Source organism: Vanacampus margaritifer, chromosome 5, assembly GCF_051991255.1.
Source record: "Vanacampus margaritifer isolate UIUO_Vmar chromosome 5, RoL_Vmar_1.0, whole genome shotgun sequence".
Classification (NCBI taxonomy): Eukaryota; Metazoa; Chordata; class Actinopteri; order Syngnathiformes; family Syngnathidae; genus Vanacampus; species Vanacampus margaritifer.
The window spans coordinates 22324311-22348424 of NC_135436.1; the positions used below are offsets into that span (position 1 = coordinate 22324311).

The 24114-nt window shown below is 39.5% G+C and overlaps 1 protein-coding gene across 1 annotated transcript; it reads left to right on the forward strand.

Moving 5' to 3' along the window:
* The first annotated feature begins 1930 nt into the window (after positions 1-1930).
* bmp16 (bone morphogenetic protein 16) lies at positions 1931-16026 on the forward strand. Its single transcript, XM_077566892.1, has 3 exons — positions 1931-2233; positions 9945-10318; positions 11709-16026. The coding sequence occupies exons 2-3, from the start codon at positions 9952-9954 to the stop codon at positions 12656-12658; spliced, it is 1317 nt and encodes a 438-aa protein (XP_077423018.1). The 5' UTR covers positions 1931-2233; positions 9945-9951; the 3' UTR covers positions 12659-16026.
* The last annotated feature ends 8088 nt before the right edge of the window (positions 16027-24114 follow it).

Genomic DNA, 24114 nt, shown 5'->3' on the forward strand with positions numbered 1-24114 from the left:
AGCTTGCCACTGTCCATTATCACTTAAACTCATACTGTTTTAAAAATTACAACATGATGTGTAGGTAATGATATGCCGATTTCATTAGGATTTGAAGTGGTGGTCCCTAAATGTGTTATTAATTTAAGAGGCTAACAGCCATGTTTTTATTATGAGCATTCAGATGACTGACCAAGAAGACCAAGGGAGCACATATCAGACTCTCATTATGGAGGTATGCATTATATTTCATGCCCAGACATGACATGCTAAAATGCTAACCTTCACTAAACCAAGAAAAGATCAACTAGGCTGCAACAAACAGTTCTTCACAAAAATAAGGTAAACTAAACAAACTAAGAAAAAACAGACTATGCCATGCTAAGAAACCCAATTTAACATAAACTACAATAAGATACCATTTGCTAAACTACCCTAGCAGTAGTTAAAAGTTAAACTAAACTTACAGACATGTTATGCTAATTTTAACTACCCTTAGCAAAGCCCGATTATGCCAGGCTAAAATATGCCTATATATTTTACATAATAAAAAACTAAGATATGATAAACTACTCTAATAAGATTGGCTAAACTAATCTGTGAAAAATGACGCTACATTAAAATAAGTTAATCTATAGCACCATGCTACACTTAGCTAAATTCAGACACGCTATCCTAATTTCCAATAAGGCAAAAACTTAACATAGCTTGACTACATGATTCCAATGTAACATACACTTAACTAAACTAAATACTCTAAACTAAACTGCAACACGCTAAGCCAATATAAGATAAGCAAATTTACAGCAATGAAATTATGCTAAATTTAAACAAAAACATGGTATGATGATGTAAGAGAAACAAAGTTGCTTAAACTGTGATAACGACAACTAAGCTGATCCCCAAAATCCCCATACTGCATTCTTAAGATAAATAAATAATTAAAATTAAAACCTACACTCCCTTGAATATACACCTTCCCTTTGGATGGTTCACTCTGTCAGCCATGGGTGTGTGAATGTCATGAAGAGAAAGACTGAATAGTGAGGACAAGGGAAATTAAAATAATGTCTTCTAGGCATATTTCACTGTTTCCAAAGTGTACAACTTTTAGACAACTGCATGAATGGGCTGAGAATATCAACAGGTAGTGACCGAGTCATGAATGAGCTAATCATATATTTCAATTACAGTCTGTTGTCCAAGAAGTTAATTGTTTGACAGATAACAGATTGACTTCTCAGGGAAAACAATGTGAGTGCATGACTCGTGTTTTGTGTGTGTGTGTGTGGGTTTGCTGTGATGAATGAGGCGGGTTTCTCATGCGTGTGTGAGCGGTAAGATGTGAGACGATGCATCCTAAAGAGACGTTTGCTCATGGGCCAACTCCATGAATACAAATTCCGGAAAGGACGAGTGCACCTTGCTTCTCCCGTCTAATAGTTTTCCCCCCCTCTTCTTCCATCCAATCACAAACGCAAACTGCGCTGACTTCACGGCCCGCTGACTCATCCATTCATACATTTGGTTTTATTATTTATTATACCCGAATCCCATTCCGAGTTACGAGGGCCACGTATTTATAATGAAGGAGCCATTGTCCCACAGCAATGGCGCTTTTGAAACGCAGCAGGTGAGTTTGTTATGGGAGGGAGGGGGGGGGAAGCGAAATTGTTAGTTTGTTTAATGTCATGTGCTGGTTTAGTTGGTTAATTAAATGAATGTGACATTAATATAAGGGAGTTAGTGGCTGGGAAAAGTTGAACACGGTCGTTTTGAGGCAAAAAAAAAGGCAGCAAAGAGAGCAAACGTGTATGTGCGTGTGTGAGAGCGAAAGAGAGAGAGAATGAGTGAGCGAGAGAAAAAGGGGGAGGAGACAGCAAAGGAAGGGAGCGGGACAATATAGTAAGAGGGTTGAGGTCCAACAGGGAGTTGATTCATTCACTCACACTCGTCCAGCTTCTTTGCATGCACACGCATTAGCACCTGCACAGTGTTTTTAAGCAGCACACGCAGGTGGAAAGTGTACCTTTGGATACAACATGGAGGGAGTATTACACAGCATAGTTGTAGAGTTGTATTTACATGACATAGACAGACACTCGCTCTAGTTGAGAGAAGCAAGAAAAGAGTCCACGCAAGACTTGACACAATCCAATCTGTCCAAAAGGAGCAGGAGGGAGAGCCGAGGGATCGGAACACTGGAGCTCAAGGATAAGCCATGGACACTGCGTACATCCCTGCACACCTGGAGGTGAGCACTACACTCACTCACACACACACACACACACACACACACACACACACACACACGCACACACACACACGCACGCACACACACACACACACACACACACACACACACGCATAAACACGTAAGGGGCAAATATAAGATTTTAATGCCAAGCTGTGTCATACAGTACTGCAAAAAGTGGGAGTGATCAGTTTTATAAAGAAAATGAATAGTGACATTACCAAAACTTAATTCACAATTATCTTGATTGGGCAAGTATATAAAAAAACACACAAGAAATTAAATTCCGATATTTGTCGCCACTTTAGTACTACAGCAAACAAGCCACTATAACAAAAATGAACATTTATTACGTAAACACCAACATAAGTACAGAGAGTGTTTAGCAGGTGACCTTCAATGCCGTAATAGTGATACAATGACCAGTGTGTCAGGTGCATCATTTCATCAATCAACTTCATTAGTCAACCACATCTCGATCTCAATCCATTCAAACAGTTGTTCTCAAACCTTTTACACCACCTAAAAAAAAACGGAGTGCTAACATGCTAACCAAGTACTACCATAATGACCAACATCGCGAGTCACTATAACATTGTGCACAGTTTGAACGTTAACACTGCACCTAAGAAAATTGTACTAAAAAGTTCAATACAGCTGTACTGTATTTGGGCCAATAGGGTGAGCTTGAACACCACTAGTGATGCTAGTACTACACTTTGAGAATCACTGCATTAAAATATTTTAGAAAGGTTTATTTTCAATAGTTTCATTCAGTAATTGCAATTCTTATATTGTACAGATTCATTAAACAAAACACTTTAGGAAAATACTTTTCAGAGAACCCATTAAAAGGGGAAAACAACCTTAAACATTTATTGACAATAATATGTTATATGTCTAAACATAACATTCTGATTAATATTTCATTTGTGGAATATGAGTTCTGAAGCAAAATCCAGCGATTTTTACCCACCTCAGGGGGGGCGGCCATTTTGCCACTTGCTTTCAACTGAAGATGACATCACAGTTGCTCAGGGCTCAGGCAACGACCAATCACAGCTCACCTGTTCTCTGAAGCTGAGCTGTGATTGGTCGTTACCTGAGACCTGAGCAACTGGGATGTCATTCTCACTTGACAGCAAGTGGCAAAATGGCCGCCTTCTGATATTGATAAAAACTGCTGGATTTTGCTGCGTAACTCATATTTCGCTAACAGAATATTAACCAGAATACAGTCTTTAAACTAGTGGGGCTGCATAGAACATATTGTTGTCAAGATCTTTTTGGGGGGTGGACTTCCCTTTTAAAAATTATTTTCATCTGTATTTAGTGAATATAATATGAGTTTCACTTTTTGAATTGAGCTCTAGTGCTAAAATGAAATTATATTTTTTACATGGTTTTCTGTATCGTCGCGTCCAAAAATAATTCTTTACTTTTGGGATAGACCTTTTTCCGAAATGCATTTTTGACCCTCAACAGCCACCGTATGCCTAACTCAAGGAACCAACACGCTAATAATACTCTTTAACCGACATACCACATTTTCGGTCTACTCGAATGAGAAAGCTATGTGACAACACACCAGCCACTTCAGTGCATTATGGGACTTTGGAGAATCAGTGCTACAGTTTAGTCGTAACACAAACATCCATCCATTTTCTTAAACTGTGGTCCAAATGTGTATTCAAAATATGAATACATTACATTCTAATGTCTACTGTCACCGGTAGTATTTTTAGAGGTTCTTAAATGACATTTAGTGCTGCTTGAGCAGTCAAAATACGCCCATTTGTCTGGAAGTGTGCTGCTGAAGACATTAGTCACACTGGGGAAAACACACGCATGCATACAAACACAGCAGTTGCTCAATCCAAACGCCAGTGCTCTATAAGCTACCTGAAGAGTGTTCCCATTATGAGTTCAAAGAGCAGCAGGTAATTGAGCCTGCGCGTTGTGAGGTTGCTACCGCCGCCGCCGAGAGCGTTATTAATGTGAAAAACAGGCAGTCTTGTGTTTTTTACTTACTGTCAGACGCAGTGTGACACTAGTAGCCACCGGTCAGATACAGTATGTCAATATTTCCACCCGAGCTTGTCTCTCCTGTTTGTAATATTTTGGCCCTCTCATAGGGAAACCAAAATATTAGGAACGCTTCTTTATATGATGCAATGCATTTCTACAGCACCACAATAGTTATCATATTGTTTAATGAATACCTCTCTGATTGTGAGGGCATATGTTGTGTTGCATTGGATGATGCAGGTATACCTAATGAAGTGTCCAGTGAGGCTCAAATTGCTGGTAAATGAGTGTTGTTGACGTTGTGGTGTATGTGCAACAAATGAACATTTGGCGATCATACATAGATGCTAACTGTAACATAACATGAACATATCCATTTTAAAAAAAATGTTTTTGAGATGTCTGTATTCAGTTTCATCCCAAAAACGTTTAAAAAAAATTTAAAAAAAATGGACATAAGTGTTTTTCACATAGCAGCGACGATATGCATATAAATTAATGCAAAAACAAACAAACATACAAGACAAGACCCGGCCTGGAACCAATTTTGGTTTCCAGAAAAGGTTGTTTAATGAGCTCACTATGGAAAATGACATGATATTGTGCCATTAAGAACAAAAGTGGGTTAACTCCATTTTAATAGTCATTTTGCTAGAAAGTATGTAATTAAAAATGTGGCTGCAATAAAATCTGGTAGATTTTTTATCATGATTATTACTTTTTCAGGATATACAGTATGTTTTTAGAGAAAATTTGTTTTCCCTCAGATTTTGACCTTTTATTAAATATAATTTTGGATTTAAATCAAAGTGGAACATATTGCTTGCACTTCATCCACAATTGAGGTATACCTCATGTATATGTATACATGTCACCATTTTCAGTATCATCTTGGTTGCTTTCAAGAGAAGGAACAAACTGACGATAGAAAGAAGCTTAGTGCAATAGTGATCTAAGTCCAAAATATCTGTCAAAGCTATCAATTCAATAGTTAGTGAATGATGGAAAACAACATTCACTTATACAATCATACAGCTGTACTGACTCCCAAACTAAAGCAAACCTTACTTTCTGAACCTATTTTTATATGCGCGGCCATCTTGGAAGTGGGAGTTAGTCCAGTGTTGAACTGATGGATCAATAGAAGATGGCCGGAGCGCAATAATGAGCTGCCCCCTAAATGTTAACATTGGAACTAAATCTAAACCAATATTATAATTATGTTATAATATAATAATAGCTGAAACTGAAAGATATGAAAAATGACCAAAATGGAGTTAGCCCACTGTAGTTGTCAGCAGCTCGGTTTTAAGCAAGTGGAATATTTAGCTGTCATTCAACATGTTCCAAAGCACAACAACGAGTGAGCTGTAGAAGGGGACTGAGAAGTCCAGAAGAGAAAGAGAGAAAGAAAGAGAGAGAGAGAGAGAGAGAGGAGGAATTTGGGAAAAGAAACACGGGAAGAGCAACAGGAAGGGAAAGTTGAGGACCAGGCGTAACATGAAGACAGTGGCGGCGGATAAATCAACCAGCTGCAGTGACACTAGGGGCCGTCCATGTGCCGCACTCTTCCGCAAAAACACCATTCATATAAGGCTTTGGAAAAATAGAATAAAGTGAGGGGGGAGAAGCCATTGAGGTAAAAAAGAAAAAGAAAAAAAAGACACGCTTGAGGAAGGGGGAAAACCACGTTGAAATAAACAGATAAAAAGAGAGGATGGGAGTTTATCGCCACACTGTCTGCTGCTCAGGGAGGTCAGGTCACATCCAATATGTCTTATGGTGGACACAACCTGAAAACCTTCATTTGAACCAAAATCATTCATCAAAGTCTCTCTCTCTCTCTCTCTCTCTCTCTCTCTCTCTCTCTCTCTCTCTCTCTCTCTCTCTCTCTCTCTCTCTCTCTCTCTCTCTCTCTCTCTCTCTCTCTCTCTTTTTTTTTTTTTTTCTAATCCCAAGTGAATGTTAGATATAGAAAAAAAATGTCAATAAAGTTATGGGTGCAGTGTTGCCAACTCCCCAGTAATAAAAGTAAAAAAAATGCTAAATGACATGATTGCCTTGTTTGCATAATTGGGATTTTGCATGTAATTGTAGGAGAAAGGAATAACATCATAGAAGAGGTAAAAAGTGAGTTAAAAAAAAAACACCCTAAATATGTTTACAGCTATAAATGAAGTTTCTTCTGTTAGTCTTTTGGTTTGTTTTTTTATTTTACTTTTGAAATGGGCCATCACTTCTCAAAATAACTTCACGACTTAAAGCTGCTTGAATGCAGAAAATTGAATTTTGAATCGCTACTGCCACATGTGGCCAAAAAATGAAACTGCACACTCCCTTCTTCATGCATTCTACAATGCGCAATTGCGCACATGAAGTCGCATCCGCAGCGAGAGGGTGGGAAATTTGAAAGCTATTGTAAAGATATTTTGGGGCAATCGACATAGAGGAACTTTAATTAAATTATTTGTCTAAACCCATATTATAAAAGTCTATCTCATCCTGTATTGTTAAACGCAAGACTATCCAACTTTATCAAAGACTGTCATGTTGTGAGTCTTTAGAACACCAGAAAAAGTCACTAGATTTGTCACTGGTCGCTTTTGACCCCCCCCCCCCCCCCCAGAAAAAACTAATAATTGCCAAGAAACTTTGGAAAGTCCCCAGATTTAGCGAGAAAGTCGTCAAGTTGTCATCACTGGATGGGTGGAGCCAACGTGACACATACAGAGGAGAATCTGCTAAATGAAATTTAGGGTCTGAGGGGTGTTGTAGTGTTACTGATCGGGATTCATAAAATATATTAAAAAAAACTTGTAATGTGGTACAGAACATAAATGCAATAGTCAACCCAATTCTCATCTTTTTGGCTCTAAATGCTAAAGAAAGAAAGAAAGAAAGAAAAGAATAATCCAATATAGCATTTTTTTTATTGCATGAAATTAACGGTAGTCATTGGTTGTAATGTAATATAACTTTTTTTTTACCACTTAAAATTACTACTTTGTGAGATTACAGCTTTATTCGCATATAATTATGACTTTTTTCTTGTAATATTATTTTATTTTCCTGTTTCATTGCCACTTTATAAACTGAAAATGAATACTTAGTTTTCATAAAATCACTGCTTCATTCTCGCAATATTATTAGATTTTGTTGTATCATTACCACTTATGTACGTAAGTTATTTTTGTAGAATTTCAACTTTATACTTGTAGGTGATCTGAACATGAAATTGTACAATTTTCTTTACAGCTTTGTCTGAAAGCATCATGACTTTTTTCCTCATAATATTAAGATTTATTTCTTGTAAAATTACCACTTTTATTCCCGTAAATTGACTTTTTCCTGGCAGCATTGCAGCTTTATTGTTAGTATTTTTTCTTATACGTTTCTGTGAGTGCACTGCCCATGCTATGTGAACCTTTGAACCTTTTAGTGTCTTTTAGTAGAGGAGGAAAGTACAGGAGAGATGTTTTCTTGCTTGTCCTTTTTTAGCAACCAGGGAGAGGCGTCTCATCTGTAATTGTACTGAGCTGCCTACGCCTCAGGTGAAACGCTCCCTACTGGGTGGGGCCGGCCATCACACTGTAATGGATGGTTCCCGCCAATCCCACGCTGTTTTTCCCGTGCCCTTTGAACCCGCTTCGGCCGGCCCGGTGTACGCAATCACGTACGCATAAAAGCATAAACCGATACGGTCACACCTGTAGCCTCGCGCTAACCTCTTTTCTGACAGCGGGGCCAGATACGCGGGCTATTACGGCATCATTATGCGTTCGCTCGGGCCCTAAACACCTCGTTATCTTGCCGTTAATCGATTCGATTCCTCGTAAAGAGATAAAGGAGGGCAGACCAGGGTTATAATAGTTGGGCATTTTTCATTATAACGAGTTTTGATTTTATCGTGATTTTTTTTTATTCAAATAGTTTTAATTAGCTTTTAGAGCAGGGTTGTTAGCTTTTATTTTTGGGAAAAGGCTTCATTTTAGTTTATTTATTTTATTTTATTTTTTCTGAGAGTTTATTTTTTGTTAGTTTTTGTATTAGTTTTAGTTTTTTTGTTTTTTTTATATGTATGGAGTATTTGTTGAGTGCAAAAAAAAAAGGTCACTAAGTACAGTGTAATAAAGTAAACTACTATTCTCAAATTACTGTTTGACCTTCCAGTCGGTATGAATTAAAATTAACCCAGAAAGCTCACGTATAATGAATGTACGAAAATGTACATTTTCATTATAGTTATCTTTAGTTAATTTTATAAACTTAATGTGTATTTTCCATTAGTTTTCATTATTTTAAAAGCATTTTTGTTTTTATTTCGTTTCATAAAGGAAAATGTTTTTCAATTTTAGCTTTAGTTATTTCTTAGTTTTTCTTAACTATAATAATAACTCTATTTTATTTTTTAACCTGTGCATCTTCCTAACGTCAGCTCTGGTTTGACTTCTTTTATTTGGATACTTTTTTTTTTTTTAAACACTTCACCTCAATTTTCACCCCAGGAGGGCCGTTAACGCTTTAATGACCGGTTGACTTATTAACATCTGTGTCATGATGGTATGCTGTTAGCCGTGGTCGTGATTGTGCGACCTCCCAGTTTCTGGTCATGTTCCCGCGCACACACGCACACTCACAGTCAAAATGTGTGAGAGACAGAATGGGAGGGAAGAATTCATCTTGTGTGTCACCTCTCATTGTAGTTCACGGGAGCAATGTTTTTTTTCGGGCTGGATGCTAAATGCAAGGGAGGGAAGATAATCAAATGCAAGTGATATGCAGAATTCAAATCATTGTTCTTTGAATCGGTAATATTATGTACTCCCGATGTAATTTATTTATTCATCCTTGGATGTTGGTTGAAAGATGGCCTTAACCTATTAGTGGAACCTTGGTTTACTAAGGAATCAGTTTACAATTTTATTTTTAGACAAATACAGGTATTGAATGACTTCACAAACTATGCCTGACATCCAAGTGGAACATGTTAACTTGTGCTTTCTCGCACACTGCGTAAACATCATTCGCATCACACGTCAAGTATTTTAGGTAGCTTTGTTTTATTTGCTGTAAATTAGTCATCAGTATTGCTCCTAATAAGGTTAAAAAAAATGCAAGCGATTGTGCTATTAAAAGCTCTGGGAAGTAAATAACTGAACGTAAATAAAAAAAATTAAAAAACATTTTCATAAACTAAATAAAATAAAAACAGAGCAAGTAACTTGAAATTGAAACTATAATTACAGCAAAAATGTCCTTCATTTTCATCTTTGTCAATTTCATACATGAGCTTTTAGGGTCCATTTTAAATGTATTTATTTTGGTATTGCTGTATGGAAAGAAGCTTGAAGAGTCATTTGGGAATTGTGATTTACTTTACTGTATCACACATTACTTATTGTGACCTTTCTTTTTAATCATGCACTCGAAGAATACTCTACTGTATAACTACACATAAAACTAATACTAAAACTAATAAAGGGGACGCCAGAATGAAAAAAATAAAACAATTAATAAAAAACTAGCTAATGTTTTCCATGACAGTGGTTTAGAACTTTCCCCCAATATTTCCAAATTAATTTTTGGACAAAATAATGCGGTGGTGGGGGTGTACCAATATTTTAATTGTTTATTATTTTAATAGTTTTTTTTTACTTGATCACTGTCTTGTTTCTCACATCAGGTCCACCATGCTCCTTGCTAACCTCCTGCTCCTCATGGTCCTGCTGCTACCTCAAGCCTCGACCGGTAGCCAAGGTGACACCGACGAGGTCGTCAATGGCAGGCTAGCCGGCACGTCGCCCGCCACCTCGGAGCCCCCGCCCACCGGGTCCACCCCTGAGGCGGGCCTGGCTCAGACCATCCAGAATCTCCTGCTGAGCCGCCTGGGCCTGCAGTCGCAGCCCAACCCTCGGCCCGGCGTGCCGATACCTCGGTACCTCCTGGATCTGTACCGCTTCCACCAGCAGCAGTACCACCTGCTGGAAGACCCCGCCTTCAGCTTCCCCAGCCAGCACGTGCAGCAGGCCAACACCATACGCAGCTTTCACCACAACGGTAAGACCAGTGCTACACCGTGACCACACACCTGTGTCAAAATGAGAGCAAGTTGAGGACCTTTAGCCCGCATCGTGCAAGCTGTTTGTATGTTCTCTTTTATCAGCACATGGTGATGTAGAAATCGACTTTATGAGAGGTGGAGATATCTTTCACAAGCCTCATTTAACAATCAAAACATGGCAGATGGTTCGAGCACGCTCACTATAGATTAGACAGGGTTGTCTAATGTACACTATACAGTAGTAGCCCGCAAATAGCTACAATTTTTGAGTAATTGATGGCCATTATAATTGTATTGGGGCAAAAAATGATACAATAATAAATATTTTTTAACCCCCAAAAATTATTGAGAAAAGAGGACATACTATTAAACATATTCCATGAAAAATAGGGGTTGTCTAAAAATAATACAATAAAAAACTGTGGAAAAATAATCCACATAAAATATATTCTCAGCCTACTGCCTCAATTGTGACAGCACAAACAAGTTAGCACGTAGCTGAGCTCTTCCTACTACAGTCTTACTGCAGCTAATCAGTGGAATTTTGCTTATCTGGAGGGTCAGCTGTGGCAAAAAAATCTGCCATAAAATAACAGCAATTTTCAAACAAGCATAACAATTTTTTGGGCTTAACCAGCATGAAAAAAAAATTCCCCAGTGTTACTTTTATTAATAGTAGTATTTATTATGCTTTATTTCTGGTTACTAGTATTTGCTTATTTATTTATTTGCTCATTTATTTTTGAATATATATATATATATATATATACACACATAGTGCTGTCAAAGTTAAAAATTGATCATATAATCATGTATTAATGCAGATTAATCACACTATTAATTTTGACCGCAGCTGATCCTTTACCTTGACAGTGGGATGGTTAGGTATAGCACAGGTTGTGTTTGAGCAATAAACATAACTGCATCCATTAAAGTAAAGCATTTAATAAATGTTTGTGTATGAAATTCAGAATATTTGTTCATGCCAAACTACTGGGTTTTTTTTTTTTTCATTTTAAATGATGCAAGTCATTAGCTGGTTGGAAAAAGAGATGGAAGAGAGTGTACAGTGGATCCAAAATTTTTGAAAACATCCTCATAACATTAAATGTCGAACGGATTAACACATAACAGGTGCTCTTCAAATTTGGCGGGCGAAAAATGTTGAGAAAAAGCGATTAGGTGATTAATCGTGATTAATCAAATTTCTAAGAGGTGATTAATCAAAAAATAATAATTAATTAGCATTTGACTGACACCTCTAATATATGTTTGCAGCCAGTTTGGCATTGCAAATGAGAATCTGTTCTCATTTAACTGGATAAACAAATAAACAAAGGTTAAATAAATTGCAAATAGTAAGAGTTTGTCTCGTTGTTTTCTTAGAGCCCCTCACAGCAGAGGACCAGAAATGGGCACACATCTCCTTCAACATCTCATCCATCCCCCTGGATGAGAAGGTGCTCTCGGCTGAGCTCCGCCTCCTACGCGCCGCCAGGGCCACCTTCCTGGGCCCCGGGCCCCACAGACTGAACCTGTACCTCTCTGGGCACCAGCAGGTCCCCACCCTGCTGGAGACCAGACTCCTCGCCGCTGAACCTCAAAATCATCTAAAAGGCAACCTTTGGGAGGCGTTCAGCCTGAAGGCAGAGCTCTTTGATTCGGCCCTGAATGGAGCGGACCACCTTGGCTTCCTCCTGGAGGTGGTATCAGAGAACAGCACCGATCTGGGGAAAGGGGAGCGACATAAAGGGGGGCACTTGAGGGTGTGCAGGTCCGTGGGGCAGGACGAGCACAGCTGGGCCCAGGAGAGGCCCCTCCTGGTGACGTATAGTCACGACGGGCGTGGAGAGCCTTTGGTCAAACACGGCAGGAGGAACCTCAGCGGGGTGGCTAGGAAAAGCTGGAATAGAGACAAAAAGTGGGGCCGGGGTAAAACGTATAAAACGCCGAGCTGGGGTGACCAAACGGGAAGAGTGAAACGAAACGGAGGTCGCGCGGCCAAGCTCAAGCGCCTCTCCCGCAACCGCTGCCGCCGCCATCCCCTCTACGTGGATTTTAACGACGTGGGCTGGCACGAGTGGATCATCGCACCCAGCGGCTACGACGCCTTCTTCTGCCTGGGCGAGTGCCGCTTCCCGCTGGCCGACCACATGAATTCCTCCAGCCACGCCATGGTGCAGACGCTGGTCAACTCGGTCAACGGCGCCGTGCCGCGGGCCTGCTGCGTGCCCACCTCGCTCAGCCCCATCGCCCTGCTCTACCTGGACCCCCAGGACCGCGTGGTGCTGAAGAACTACCCGGACATGGTGGTGGAGGGATGCGGGTGCCGGTAGCGTGCTGAGCAGATACCGTCCGGGGAGGACGACGATGGCAGGATGACGACTAAATGTGAGGGAGATCTCAGTTTGAGTGTAAACATCAGAAAATGTTGCACCGCTTTCCCACTGTACGGTCAAAATGTTAATTGAGGCAATGTTGAACAGCTAAAGCGGGGTACACACATATAATTAATCGGACCAAATTTGAGCATTTCGGCCCCTCAGGAAAAGTCCAATAATCAGATGTATTTGAAAGATTTCTTCTTCTTTTTTTAAATCGAGTAGTCAACAAATCAAGTTTACTACTCCACAATGACATTTGGAGTGTGACGTCAACTAGTTAACTAGTTGTTGACTAGTTGATGTGTCGACTTACAGTAACTCTTCCCCAAAACTTTTTAAAGAACGACGTCAACAAGTTACTAGTTGCTATTAAGGATTGACTGGATTAGTCAACAACACTCTTCCGAATTGACGTTTACCCTTGAAGTCGACTACTCACTAATCATGTATTGACGGCATCTTGACCTTATTTAAAGGGGAAGTCAACCCCCCACCCCCAAAAAGTTTTTTTTTTTTAATGACATCACAGTTGCTCAGGTCTCAGGTAACAACCAATCACAGCTCAGCTTCAGAAAACAGGTGAGCTGTGATTGGTCGTTGCCTGAGCCTTGAGCAACTGTGATGTCATCTTCAGTCGTCGACAGCAAGTGGCAAAATGGCCGCCCCCTGAGATTGATAAAAATGTCTGGATTTCTGGTCATGTTTAGACTAGTGAGGTTACATGTAACATATTATTGTCCAAAAATGTTTAAGGTTGACTTCTCCTTTAAGCATTTTTTGCCTCCTTAATATTAAAGTCAGATTATCAGATGTTTTTGAAAGATTAGCCTGAGCGATTGTTCTATGGTGAGGGGTGTGTTAAAAGTTGCTTTTTTTTTCATATTAATCGACTGGTCAACAATTTTACTTTACTACGCTACAATGACTTTTAAAGCATAAAGTCGACTAGTAGCTAATAGGGATCTAACCAACTGACTTCACTCTTCCCCCAAATTTTTGAAATCATTTCATCGAAAAGTCACTATACTACGGGTTGAACAGGTTCAATAGATTAGTCGATGAGTCGACTGACAACAGTATTCACTATAAAATTTATTTTTGGTATCTCAGCTTGTAATTGAACAATTTACAGAAGAATTATCAGATGGATTGGTAAAAATTTCCTGAGCAATTATCCTTACAGTCATAAATCATAGATGCATAGATTGTTTTCAGGGAACACAAAAATTGAAGCATTTTCATCACGAGGAGATGATTTAGGAAGAAAAAAAAAGGGAAAAAAATGACTTGGTCTATTTTATGAGGGTGACAATATGCAAAAAAAAAATGGTATGTGTAAACCCCGCTTAAGCTTCTTAAATAGTGACTGACCAGCAGTAGTTCAACAAAAACCGTCAATCATGAGCAGGTACTGTGCAGCAGGAAAACAGATCAACACTTCTCATTCCTTTGACATTGTTTTGCAACAGCGATAAACAGCATCAATCAAAACATCGTCCTCGAAAGCACCTATATGTCACCAGCTATTTAAGTACAACACATCAACAATGCCGAGAAAGAAATTACAGCGCTATTGTTCTGAATGTACTCTATTATTATTTAAAAGAAATCTTTTCTTTGCAGACGTGAAGATGATCGGACGCGATTCCAAATCAATCTGCCACCGCGCCATTCTCTAACTTAAAATGTATTTAAAGGCTGCAGCGTTGCGGTGTATTTAATCTTGGTGATATTTAAGATAAGCTGCACACTCACATGAAGTGAGTTATGGCTTTACCTGTTTGTGCGTCATGTCAGCTGAGCAACATTCGCAACATAAGTGGTGTCCACTAACAAAGCTGTGTGTGTGCGTGTGAGTGCGTGCGGGCGTTTGTGACTTAGGGGTTGAATAGACTAGTTGACTTGACAACTTTTCCAGTCCACAATGACGTGACGAGTATTAAATCGAATAGTCACTAATAGGGTGTTGAAGTGATGAATTGAATAGTCAACTTGACTACTCCACAATAATGTTCAGAGTGTGAGGTCGACTAGTCGCTTATAGGGGGCGAACTGATTTCAACAAGTTGACTTTACTACTTTGCATCAATATTTAAAGCTTGAAGTCGACTAATCACTAATTTTGTCCATTTGGCATCATGTCTTCCAATTGGACAATTTATAGAAGAATTTCAACTTGCTCATTCAGTCAACCAGGCGATTTTTTTCATTCATCTGCGCAGATGCAAGACTACAGAAATAATCTGGTTAGAAAAGTGGTTAGCTAAATTTGGCTAGTATGATCGTTGCTAGTCTTAAAATATTTTCACCAGCGGGACCACAGGACTGGCAAACAGAGGTGACAAATCCAGTTCCAGAAAGTAAAAACCCTGCCACAGTTTGGCTTTAGCTCCAGATGCTAGCGAGCGAGCTCCCCGGCTAGCTCCCCGGGTGCTCGGATACCTGCTAGAGCGCTAGCTAGCTAGCTAGCACAACGTGCTAAATCCAAACTGTGGCTGGGTTTTTACTTTCTGGACATGGATCTGCCACCTCTGCTGGCACAGCAGCACAAAGTGACGGTCCATTTTCGTTGATCAAATGTTAGGTTTAATAATCCACAGACAACAATAAGTGTGCTAACAAGAACTTTATCCATGTCAAGTAGAAAGTCCATCATCATATAATGTACAATAAAAGCACAAGTGAAATAAAAATAGTCAAACAGAGAAATGCGTAATTTTTTGGAGTGTGGATATGATGTCCCATCTTACAACACGCTATGCTAAGGAATAAAAAATAACACCAGCCATATTGTTGATGAGAAAAATGTGAAGGGCTCCCTCTACTTACAAAAACTATACATTTGCTTTGTTTGTTTGTTTGTTTGTGTTTTTATTTGCTTTTTTTTGGTTGGGACCGCTGTAGTACACTACAAAAAATTTTCATTGTTCAATCCACTAACTGATAAAATTATATTTCTTTACTAAAAAAAATATCAGTAGCATTATCAGCGACTAGTCGATGTCCACTAGTCTTTTATCACATTCGTGATATAAGGGGGGAAAAAAATAATCTAAAATCGTGCAATCCCTAGTGCAAGTGTATAAGTGTATATGTGTGTCGTCACTGCTGCTGAAGTGAAGTCTCGTTCGCTGTGTCTGCATGTGTCAACAGCAAAGAAAAACTGATGGCACATTTTTGTGCCTTTCAATCGACGTGTTTTCTGCTCATTGTTTTTCCAGTGTCGCATTCTCCTCTCTCTTTGTGAAAACATCGACGAAGCAGCAGCAGCTTGTAAAATGTTCAGAATATGACTCCCAATAAAGAAAACAAACACATGAGAGCTTGTGAGATTTTTCTGTTCCATGCACTCAGGATTCTTAATACATAGACACAGAAGTGAAGCCACAAGATCCGCTTGTTCAAATGTTAGAGCTCTAAAGTTAATAAAAGGAAAAAAATGTGACTCTAAATAATGAATAAAAATTGGTATAATAGTAAAACATTGCAAAAGAAAAAGCAAATAGGAGAAAAAAATATAAATATATATATCAAGAATATCATGCATCTATGAAATACAAGTTTATACACAAAGGACATAAACTAAATTGAATGAAATTAATAAATTCAATAGCAAAAAAAACTACAGAAATAAGCACAATTGCATCAATATATTCATTCATTAACTCAACTTTATTTATAGAGCACTTTAACTTCTTTAAAATATATTTTGCCGCATAATGTCAACCAGCAAAATTTTCCATCTGTGGATGATTTGTGTGTATGATATGAACAACAAGATATTCCCTCCAAACATGTCAATGTAATAGGAAATGGAATAAAACTGCACATGGACATAAAGGGCCTTTGTGGCAACGTACAGTTTGTTTTCACTGATGGCCACTGGCTGCTGTACAATACATGGTGGACGAGTGCCAGTACATTTCATGTCATAGGCTGTAACACATCACGGCTCACTTACTGGCCCGTTGATGACCTCTGGCCTTCCTCCTCCATTATCTAACCTCTCCACTATCCAAAAGCTGTCACTCACTTCCTCCTCTTCTAACAACCCATCCCTAACTCTCTCTCTCTCTCTCTCTCTCTCTCTCTCTCTCTCTCGCTCTCTCTCATCATCTCATCCATCAGTAAACGTCGCTGCGTGAAAAACACTTATGTTCATGTTTTTTTTTTTTTTTTACTTTTACATTTTCGGGATGAAACTGAATGCAGACATCCCAAAAACGGAAAAAAAAAATGGGGGAGAAAAATGGACAAAAGTGTTTTTCACATAGCAGCGACAATATATTTTATTAGAATTTATTGATAATTATTAATTTTAATAATTAAAATTAAATCGAATTTTAGTGTTGAGTGATTTCGTTCGATTCATTGTACAAATCAAATCGAGTTTTCCAATTCAAATTGTTTTCGTTACATCCATTTTAAATAAAGTTATGTTATTTAACTTTCAGGTAAAGTACATTTTATCTTCTAGTACTATTTGTTTTGAAACATTTATTTAGGTACAATTTTTATTTTTGGAGGTTGGGGGAAAAGTTTGAGATCCATTTCAATATAATATAACATATCAAAACGGTTCTTTCATAAGTTGTGGCTTTTGCTAAGCGACAGCATCAACACTCAAAGCCGGACATGGCTCAGCGCTGGTGGCAAAAGCTTCCCTTTTGGACGTCAGACACTGTAACTAACCCCTTAAGTACAGTAAATTGCAGTTTGATACGTATGTGTGTCACACCATAAAATGCGAGGGTCCCAGATCGCTGCGGCAGATGTCAATGACTCCACCAGTTGCGCGCCGCCGAGGAGCCCAGTCACATAAAACGAACATCGAGCCATTCTGAAAGCGAACACGAACAAGCAGACTGAGGCAGGTGTAGCGAGTCAGGCCGTCAATCAGGCCGCGGCGCGAGCCAGAAAGCCTCGCCGACGATCCAAAAAGCAGGTCGTGATTGACTGCGGCATCTCGCTGGATGCGAACGCGAGTAGCAGACAAAGATCGCGACCAACATTCCTCATGAAAGCAGCTTTTCCTATCCAGCTTCCCTTCATCCTATTCTTGTAAAAGTTCACGGATGAAAAATGATGTTTTTGCAGGTGTCTCTCAATTTGGTGCATTCCAACTCTTGCTTTGCCAGCTGTATTTTGTGAGGAAGATGAGAAGAGGGTCAATGGATGTAGATTCGCTTCTTATTAGCTGTTGGAAGGTTTTCATCCTTTTCAAATTAAACAATCCTGCTGACAACCTCTATTAGGGCTAAAGAATGAATCAAATTCATATTGCATCGCAAATTATTAGAATGCAATTTTTAAATCTCAAAGGCTGACATTTGGGGAGGAAAACCTTATTTGGTTCTATTTATTTGTAAAGTATCTCTATATATATGTTGAGTACTTGAGAAGTGCCGTCCACATGTTTACATATCATTGTTTCCAGAGGTGGGCATTCCGTCAATCCGTCCATGACGATTTGAATTGACGATTGACAATTGACGTGAAATTTTGAAAATTGTCAGACCAAGCACTTATGGAAGTAGGTTTTCGTCCGTCAATGTAATCATCAATATCCGGGTCAGTACCTACTGACAGACTCCCGTTTCGCTGACAACTGAAGCTTGTCCACAAAGTCCAAAATTACATCAATGTGGAAACCACGCCCCCTCCGCATGGTGTCCGCCTTACCCACCTTTTCCACACCGCGCAAATAGAAGAATTACGGCCAATTCACACTGACTGCGGAACGGACGCAGAGCGGGATCCGTACGGACACCGCAAGGAATAGAAAGCATTTTAGTTTGCGTGTCATTTCACACCAGCTGCAGCTGCGGTGCATATGCGGTGCATATGTGGTGTGTATGCGGTGTGGATGCGGAAGGATTCCGCAAGCTTTATATTTTTTCCGGATTCCACCTGGGGATTTTCATGAGCTGAAGAAATTACACTAGCCGGCCAGGTCAAGTCAAACCGTTTGCGAACTTGTTTTTTTTTGGGAGGGAAGCTAGCTAACTACATAGCATGACATGAGTCGGGCATTTAAAAGACAAGAAACGAGCTCAGAATAAATTTTAAAAATTGGCCGTTAGTGACCTATATGCAAACCACTGACGTTCATAAGTTTTGCAGTTTCCTATGGTCGGGAGGGGGGGGGGGGGGGGGGGGGGGCTTGAAGGCAACGAGAGTGCGGATGTTGGAGGGCGGGGGTGAGGAGAGATGATAAAACTAAGAGAAGAAGGAGACTCCAGAACTGCGAAATGTAAGAAAATCTCATTTTTAATAGTAAATTTGAACTGGTCTCGTCACTTAATAAAATGTATTTATTTGAAAATATTAGTTGACCACTCACCAGTTCAACACAATAATAACTGAAGACCAAGTGACAGACTGACGGATGCTTGTGTAGATTCTCTGTCATCCAGGTCATGACAATCCGCAAAGTGTGAATTAAGGCAAATGGACTCTTATTTATTGTTGTTGTTTATTTATCCTTTCCGCAAAAATGTTCACAAATGAATTAGGCAATTATTCTATTAGGCTAACAAAATGTGCCTTGGCTCAATAAAGTATGAGCAACACTGTCCAAAAGGGTGGGATACCTTGGATCCATGTCCTACCGGTGCGTTGAATTAACGGTTCAAAGCAGTGCGATAACATCTGTTTTCAGGCGCCCCCAAAATGTCGAACCACGCCCGTGTTTGAGTGCGAGAAGGCCCAAAGTAGGCCCACCCCTGCCGGCGGCTACTTCCACAGATTGCTCACTTGCATAAGGAAATACGTGCTTGGAGACAAATGTTCCGACATCTTTTCAACATCTGGCCAAAGTTCCGATTGGATTTCAGTGCACACCTGAGACCTCTTGCTTCCATTTGTAGCTAAGTAGTAGGGTTGTTCCCATTGATGAGCACAACTTTCCATATTAGGCAATGTTTTTGTCCAAATGTGTGTTTCCGCTCTACATTCTACAGTCTGTCCGTCACTCAAAGTTGTTAAGTCAATAAGACAAGCAACGCAGCGAATGGGACAAAATGACTTCTTCTCCAGATGTTTACCACCATGAGGGTTGGCGTCTCAGCTAAATTAACGGTTTGCAGGCAGTAGCCAGGTTTCTTCTCACAGGACAGCTTCCATCGAAGAATTTACGGCCACTGTCTCGCATCTAATCAGACAAGAAAGCAAAGCAGGAAATCGAAGAGGAGAAGTTTGACGCCATCGCGACGATTTACAGCTAGGAAGTCACTCCAATGGGCGGGTGCTAGTATTTTTTATTCTGGGTGCTGTGAATGCCCCCATTGACGGGAAAGAAATTACACTTTCAGTATCTCATCCAAGATGTGATGACTTCTTCCTTGGTCCATGCACCGTATCTCCAAAATGTTTTTTGGTTTAATTGGCGGACGACTGCTAAAATTGTGTTAGCGGGAAGTTCATTAAAAAATGATGGGCAAACAACATATGGACTGTTGCAGCAAAGTGGAGACTGTGGCACCAGGTGATGTATGATAAATGTATTTCCTTTTTGGCTTTTGGCTCTTTGTAAGACAATTCATTTTATTCAAAATGAGACTGGGAACAGCAAGCAAACTGGCACACTTCAGCAAAGTAGAGACTGTTTTGCCAACACATAGATATATTATTTATAAAAAAATAAAACTTTTTGCCTTATGGATGTTGGTTAGGTGACACACATTATTTGAGACAAGACTGGGGGCAGCAAGAAAACGAGCTGCTGCAGCAAAGTGGAGACTATGGAGCCAACATCAGATAGATTATTGAACAGGTGATGAAATTAAGTCCAATACTTCTAAGAGTGCAGCTGTTGGTAATTATATTTAACACAGTAAGAAAACCGGGAGGCTACAGCAATGTGGAGACTGTGGAACACAGACAGATAAGCCTATTTTATTTTATTTTATTTTATTTTATTTTATTTTATTTTATTTTATTTTATTTTATTTTATTTTATTTTATTTTATTTTATTTTATTTTAAATAGGTGATGTATGATGACATTAACTAGCTTTTGTCTGTTGGTATGGTGACACATTTTATTCAAAGTTGAGACTAAGGACACCAACAATAGAGGCCACTGTAGCCAAGTGGAGACAGTGGCGCCAACACACAGATATTAACAAGTGATGTGTGATGCCAATAAGTTAATTACTTCCAGGTATGCAGCTGATGGTAAGGCGACATCTTCTTCGCAATCAGATTGAGGACATAAAATAAACCAGGACACTGTAGCAAAATGGAGACTGTGGAGCAAATACACAGATTAAATTATTAAGCAGGCGATAATTGATCAAAATCAAACCAACTACTTCTCAGTATGTTGCTGACAAATTTTCTCTGAGATAAGACCAGAAAAAAACGGGCCACTGCAGTCAAGTGGAGACTGCGGCACATAACACTGCTGCACACACAACACATACAAACAGAAAGTATACCATATATATAAATAGGGCCAGGACACATGCAGAAGTTGCCCTTCAGACATACAAACACATGCTACAGCGTTTCTAAAGTGAAAGGGGAAATAAATATACAAAAGAGAGTGGAGAGGAAAGAGGCAATGAGACGAGGGAGAAGGCCTGGCATAAAGATTAGATTTGCACTTGAAACATCTGCAAAGTCGTCCCGGCCCAAGCAAGCGCTTCCCTACAGGTTTGTGTGTGTCTGAGCTCACTGTTTCCCCTCTTTTTCACCTCTCACTCCCTCCGTTTGCGCTCCGTTTCCTCTTTTCTACGTCAGTGTTGGAGCGTTACATCCACAAGCATCTGTCCTTATCTGAAGACCACATTTTACGCTGATTAACCCCGAACAAAAACAAAAAGTTCAAGCTGTTCTAGTAGGCTTTTCCAGTAAACGGCGCTGTGGTGCCGTCAACAGAGACTGGTTATGTTTTTTACAGCTGGAACTGCTCTCACATCATGGAAAAACAGACAATGCAGTAAACTAGAGTAGGTTAAAAAGCGTGTCAAAATGGCAGCCATATTGGTAAAGGCAACTTTAAAGCAATAGCCGTTTCTCAATTGGTGTTTTTTTCTGTTCTTACATCTTAAACCAAGGAAAATATCCCAGGATGCTTTTCGTGGTGCGACCAAAATCTCTGTCCATGTTAGCAGGGAGAGACTCCCTTCAAATGTAATGCAGCGTACTGTAGACATTAGCTTAGCATCTGCTGCAGCTAGCTTAAAAGGAGGGTGCAATGGCATACTTTATATCTAGTTGTCCAAGCACCGACAAGGTAAGCTTAGATAAACTTTTCAAAAAGTTTCAAGATTTTATTTTACTATAATTGTGTACTGTACTGTGCATTTTAGGTTATGTAAATAAAAATATTGGTTGTTTTTAGGCCAGGAAAAAAGTAGACCTACTTCGATGTAGCTGGACAATCGGCTCCAAAAGCCCCTCCCCACAATTAGTCCGTTAGATCAAAGTTCCACTGTATCTTTTTTCTGTATCTTGTTCTGTTTTTCAGTGACGACTAAAAACATCACGTGAGATCTCTCTAGTTTTTTGTTTATGTCTTGGAGTTATGTGAATTTATGATTAACCAACTTTAAAAGTATGCATAAGGGGTGGTTTATATGATTTCAAGATGTGTGTCACATTTAATACTTTCTCAAAGGTTTAAAGTGCATTGGAGCGAGGTTAAGAAGCAATAATCTCTTTTGTGTGTGTATGTGTGTGTCCGAATATACTTGCGTGTGTGTGTGTGTGTGCTTGGATGAATAAATCAAATATTTTTAGAATCGAGTATTCTACCGATTATTACATCAATGGATCGAGTGATTGAACAAAAAAATATTTTGCATTGTTAAGTGGTTCAGATAATGGATGGATGGACGTAATAATTATTATTGTATTTTTTTTGTCCGCTTGGGATTGCCATCTTCACATTCTCAAAGCCAGTTCTACTGTAGTATTTGTGCGTGTGTATGGCTTTAATCGGCGGGGCCTGGCCTGGTGAGTGACATGGGTGTCAGTAAATGGACTGTTTAGTTAACTGGCAAACCTGTTAGCCAGTCCGTGCGTTGATTGACTCGGCGTGAGTTGTGGCCAGCAACTCGTGTCTGAATGTGCTTATCACGTGTTTGTTTACTTAACAGTTTAGTTTAGTTTTCTTTATTATTATTTTTAAATGAAGCGATTGAAGTCTGTGCGCAGTGGTAGTTTCTGATATTCACCATATGTGTGTCTGCACAGGGCAACAGTTAATTGAAATGGTTTTGAAATGGATATTTGCGCCCCATGAGTCTAAACATGGAAAGGAAAAGATCAAACAGGCAAAGGATGACGACAGTATGTTTTTATTTCATTGGGAGAGGGGAGTTCCAACTATATGTGTGTGGGTCTTTTCACCGGAATGTCCGTGTGTGTCACCATTACCCATCAATGTGCGTGTTCCCAGCAGCACTATGAAAAATAGGCTTATAAAATGACTTGTCCTGTCTGAGAATGAACTGATAAGTCGATACTCCGGGGAGACCACACGCATGCCAGTCGAAGTAAACTCTATAATTCATCACAACTACATCCAGTTCCTATATATATAAAAAAAAAAAAATGACACATGCTTTTGCCATTTCCCAAAACCTGCTCTGAGTCAACATCAGGTGTGTGTGTTTGTGTGTGTAGAAGAGTGCACACACGCACATGCAGTCCAGCCACGAAGAGGCCATCTGGGTGCTCACGGCGCACCGTCAAATGCTGTTGTGGAAACAATGAGCACCAAAGCAGGTGTCCCTTCCAGACGTGTTTTGAAGATTCCTGCTAATAGAATAATGCATGGAAGCAATTATAGGATGCTTATATCAATGAGTGTTGTGTTTTATTGAGTAAAAAGACACATGTGGATTGTGTTTCTGGGGAAAAGTACACGCAAAAAAAAAAAATGGTTGTATAAACATTCCTTGCATTCCACTTGCTTGCTTGATTCTCGCAGCATGTTATTGTACATTAAAGCTCATATTTTCTGATGCTTTTAAGTACATTTAAACACAAAATGTGAGACTTCCTTACTTATGTACTTATTTTATTGCTTGCTGACAACCATACACACTCACATGCGCTGTCAAAGTGTCCTTGGGCAAGACACCGAACACCGGGTGGCCTCCAGGTCGGCACTGCAAATGAGAAACTGTTGTTTTTCCTGGTTCAACAAAGAATAATTCAATGGGAGAAAAGCACATGTAGCCCTCAATGTATAACTCAAAAATGTTTAAACTAGGCTAGTGCCGGTAGAAGTAGGCGTTGTGGGAGGGAACGTAGCCGACTTCCGACCAATCGAAGCACCTTATGCTAAAATAAAGGCAAATGAACCATTAGTTAATATGACAGTTTATCTACTTTAATTAGAGTTGCTATAACACTATAGGCAGCCTTTGCGATTTGAAATTGCATTCCACTCCA

Coding starts and splice junctions, on each gene's coding strand:
- bmp16 (XM_077566892.1), top strand. CDS start 9,952: ATGCTCCTTGCTAACCTCCTGCTCCTCATGGTCCTGCTGCTACCTCAA. Junction 10,319..11,708: donor ACGCAGCTTTCACCACAACG/GTAAGACCAGTG, acceptor TTGTTTTCTTAG/AGCCCCTCACAGCAGAGGAC.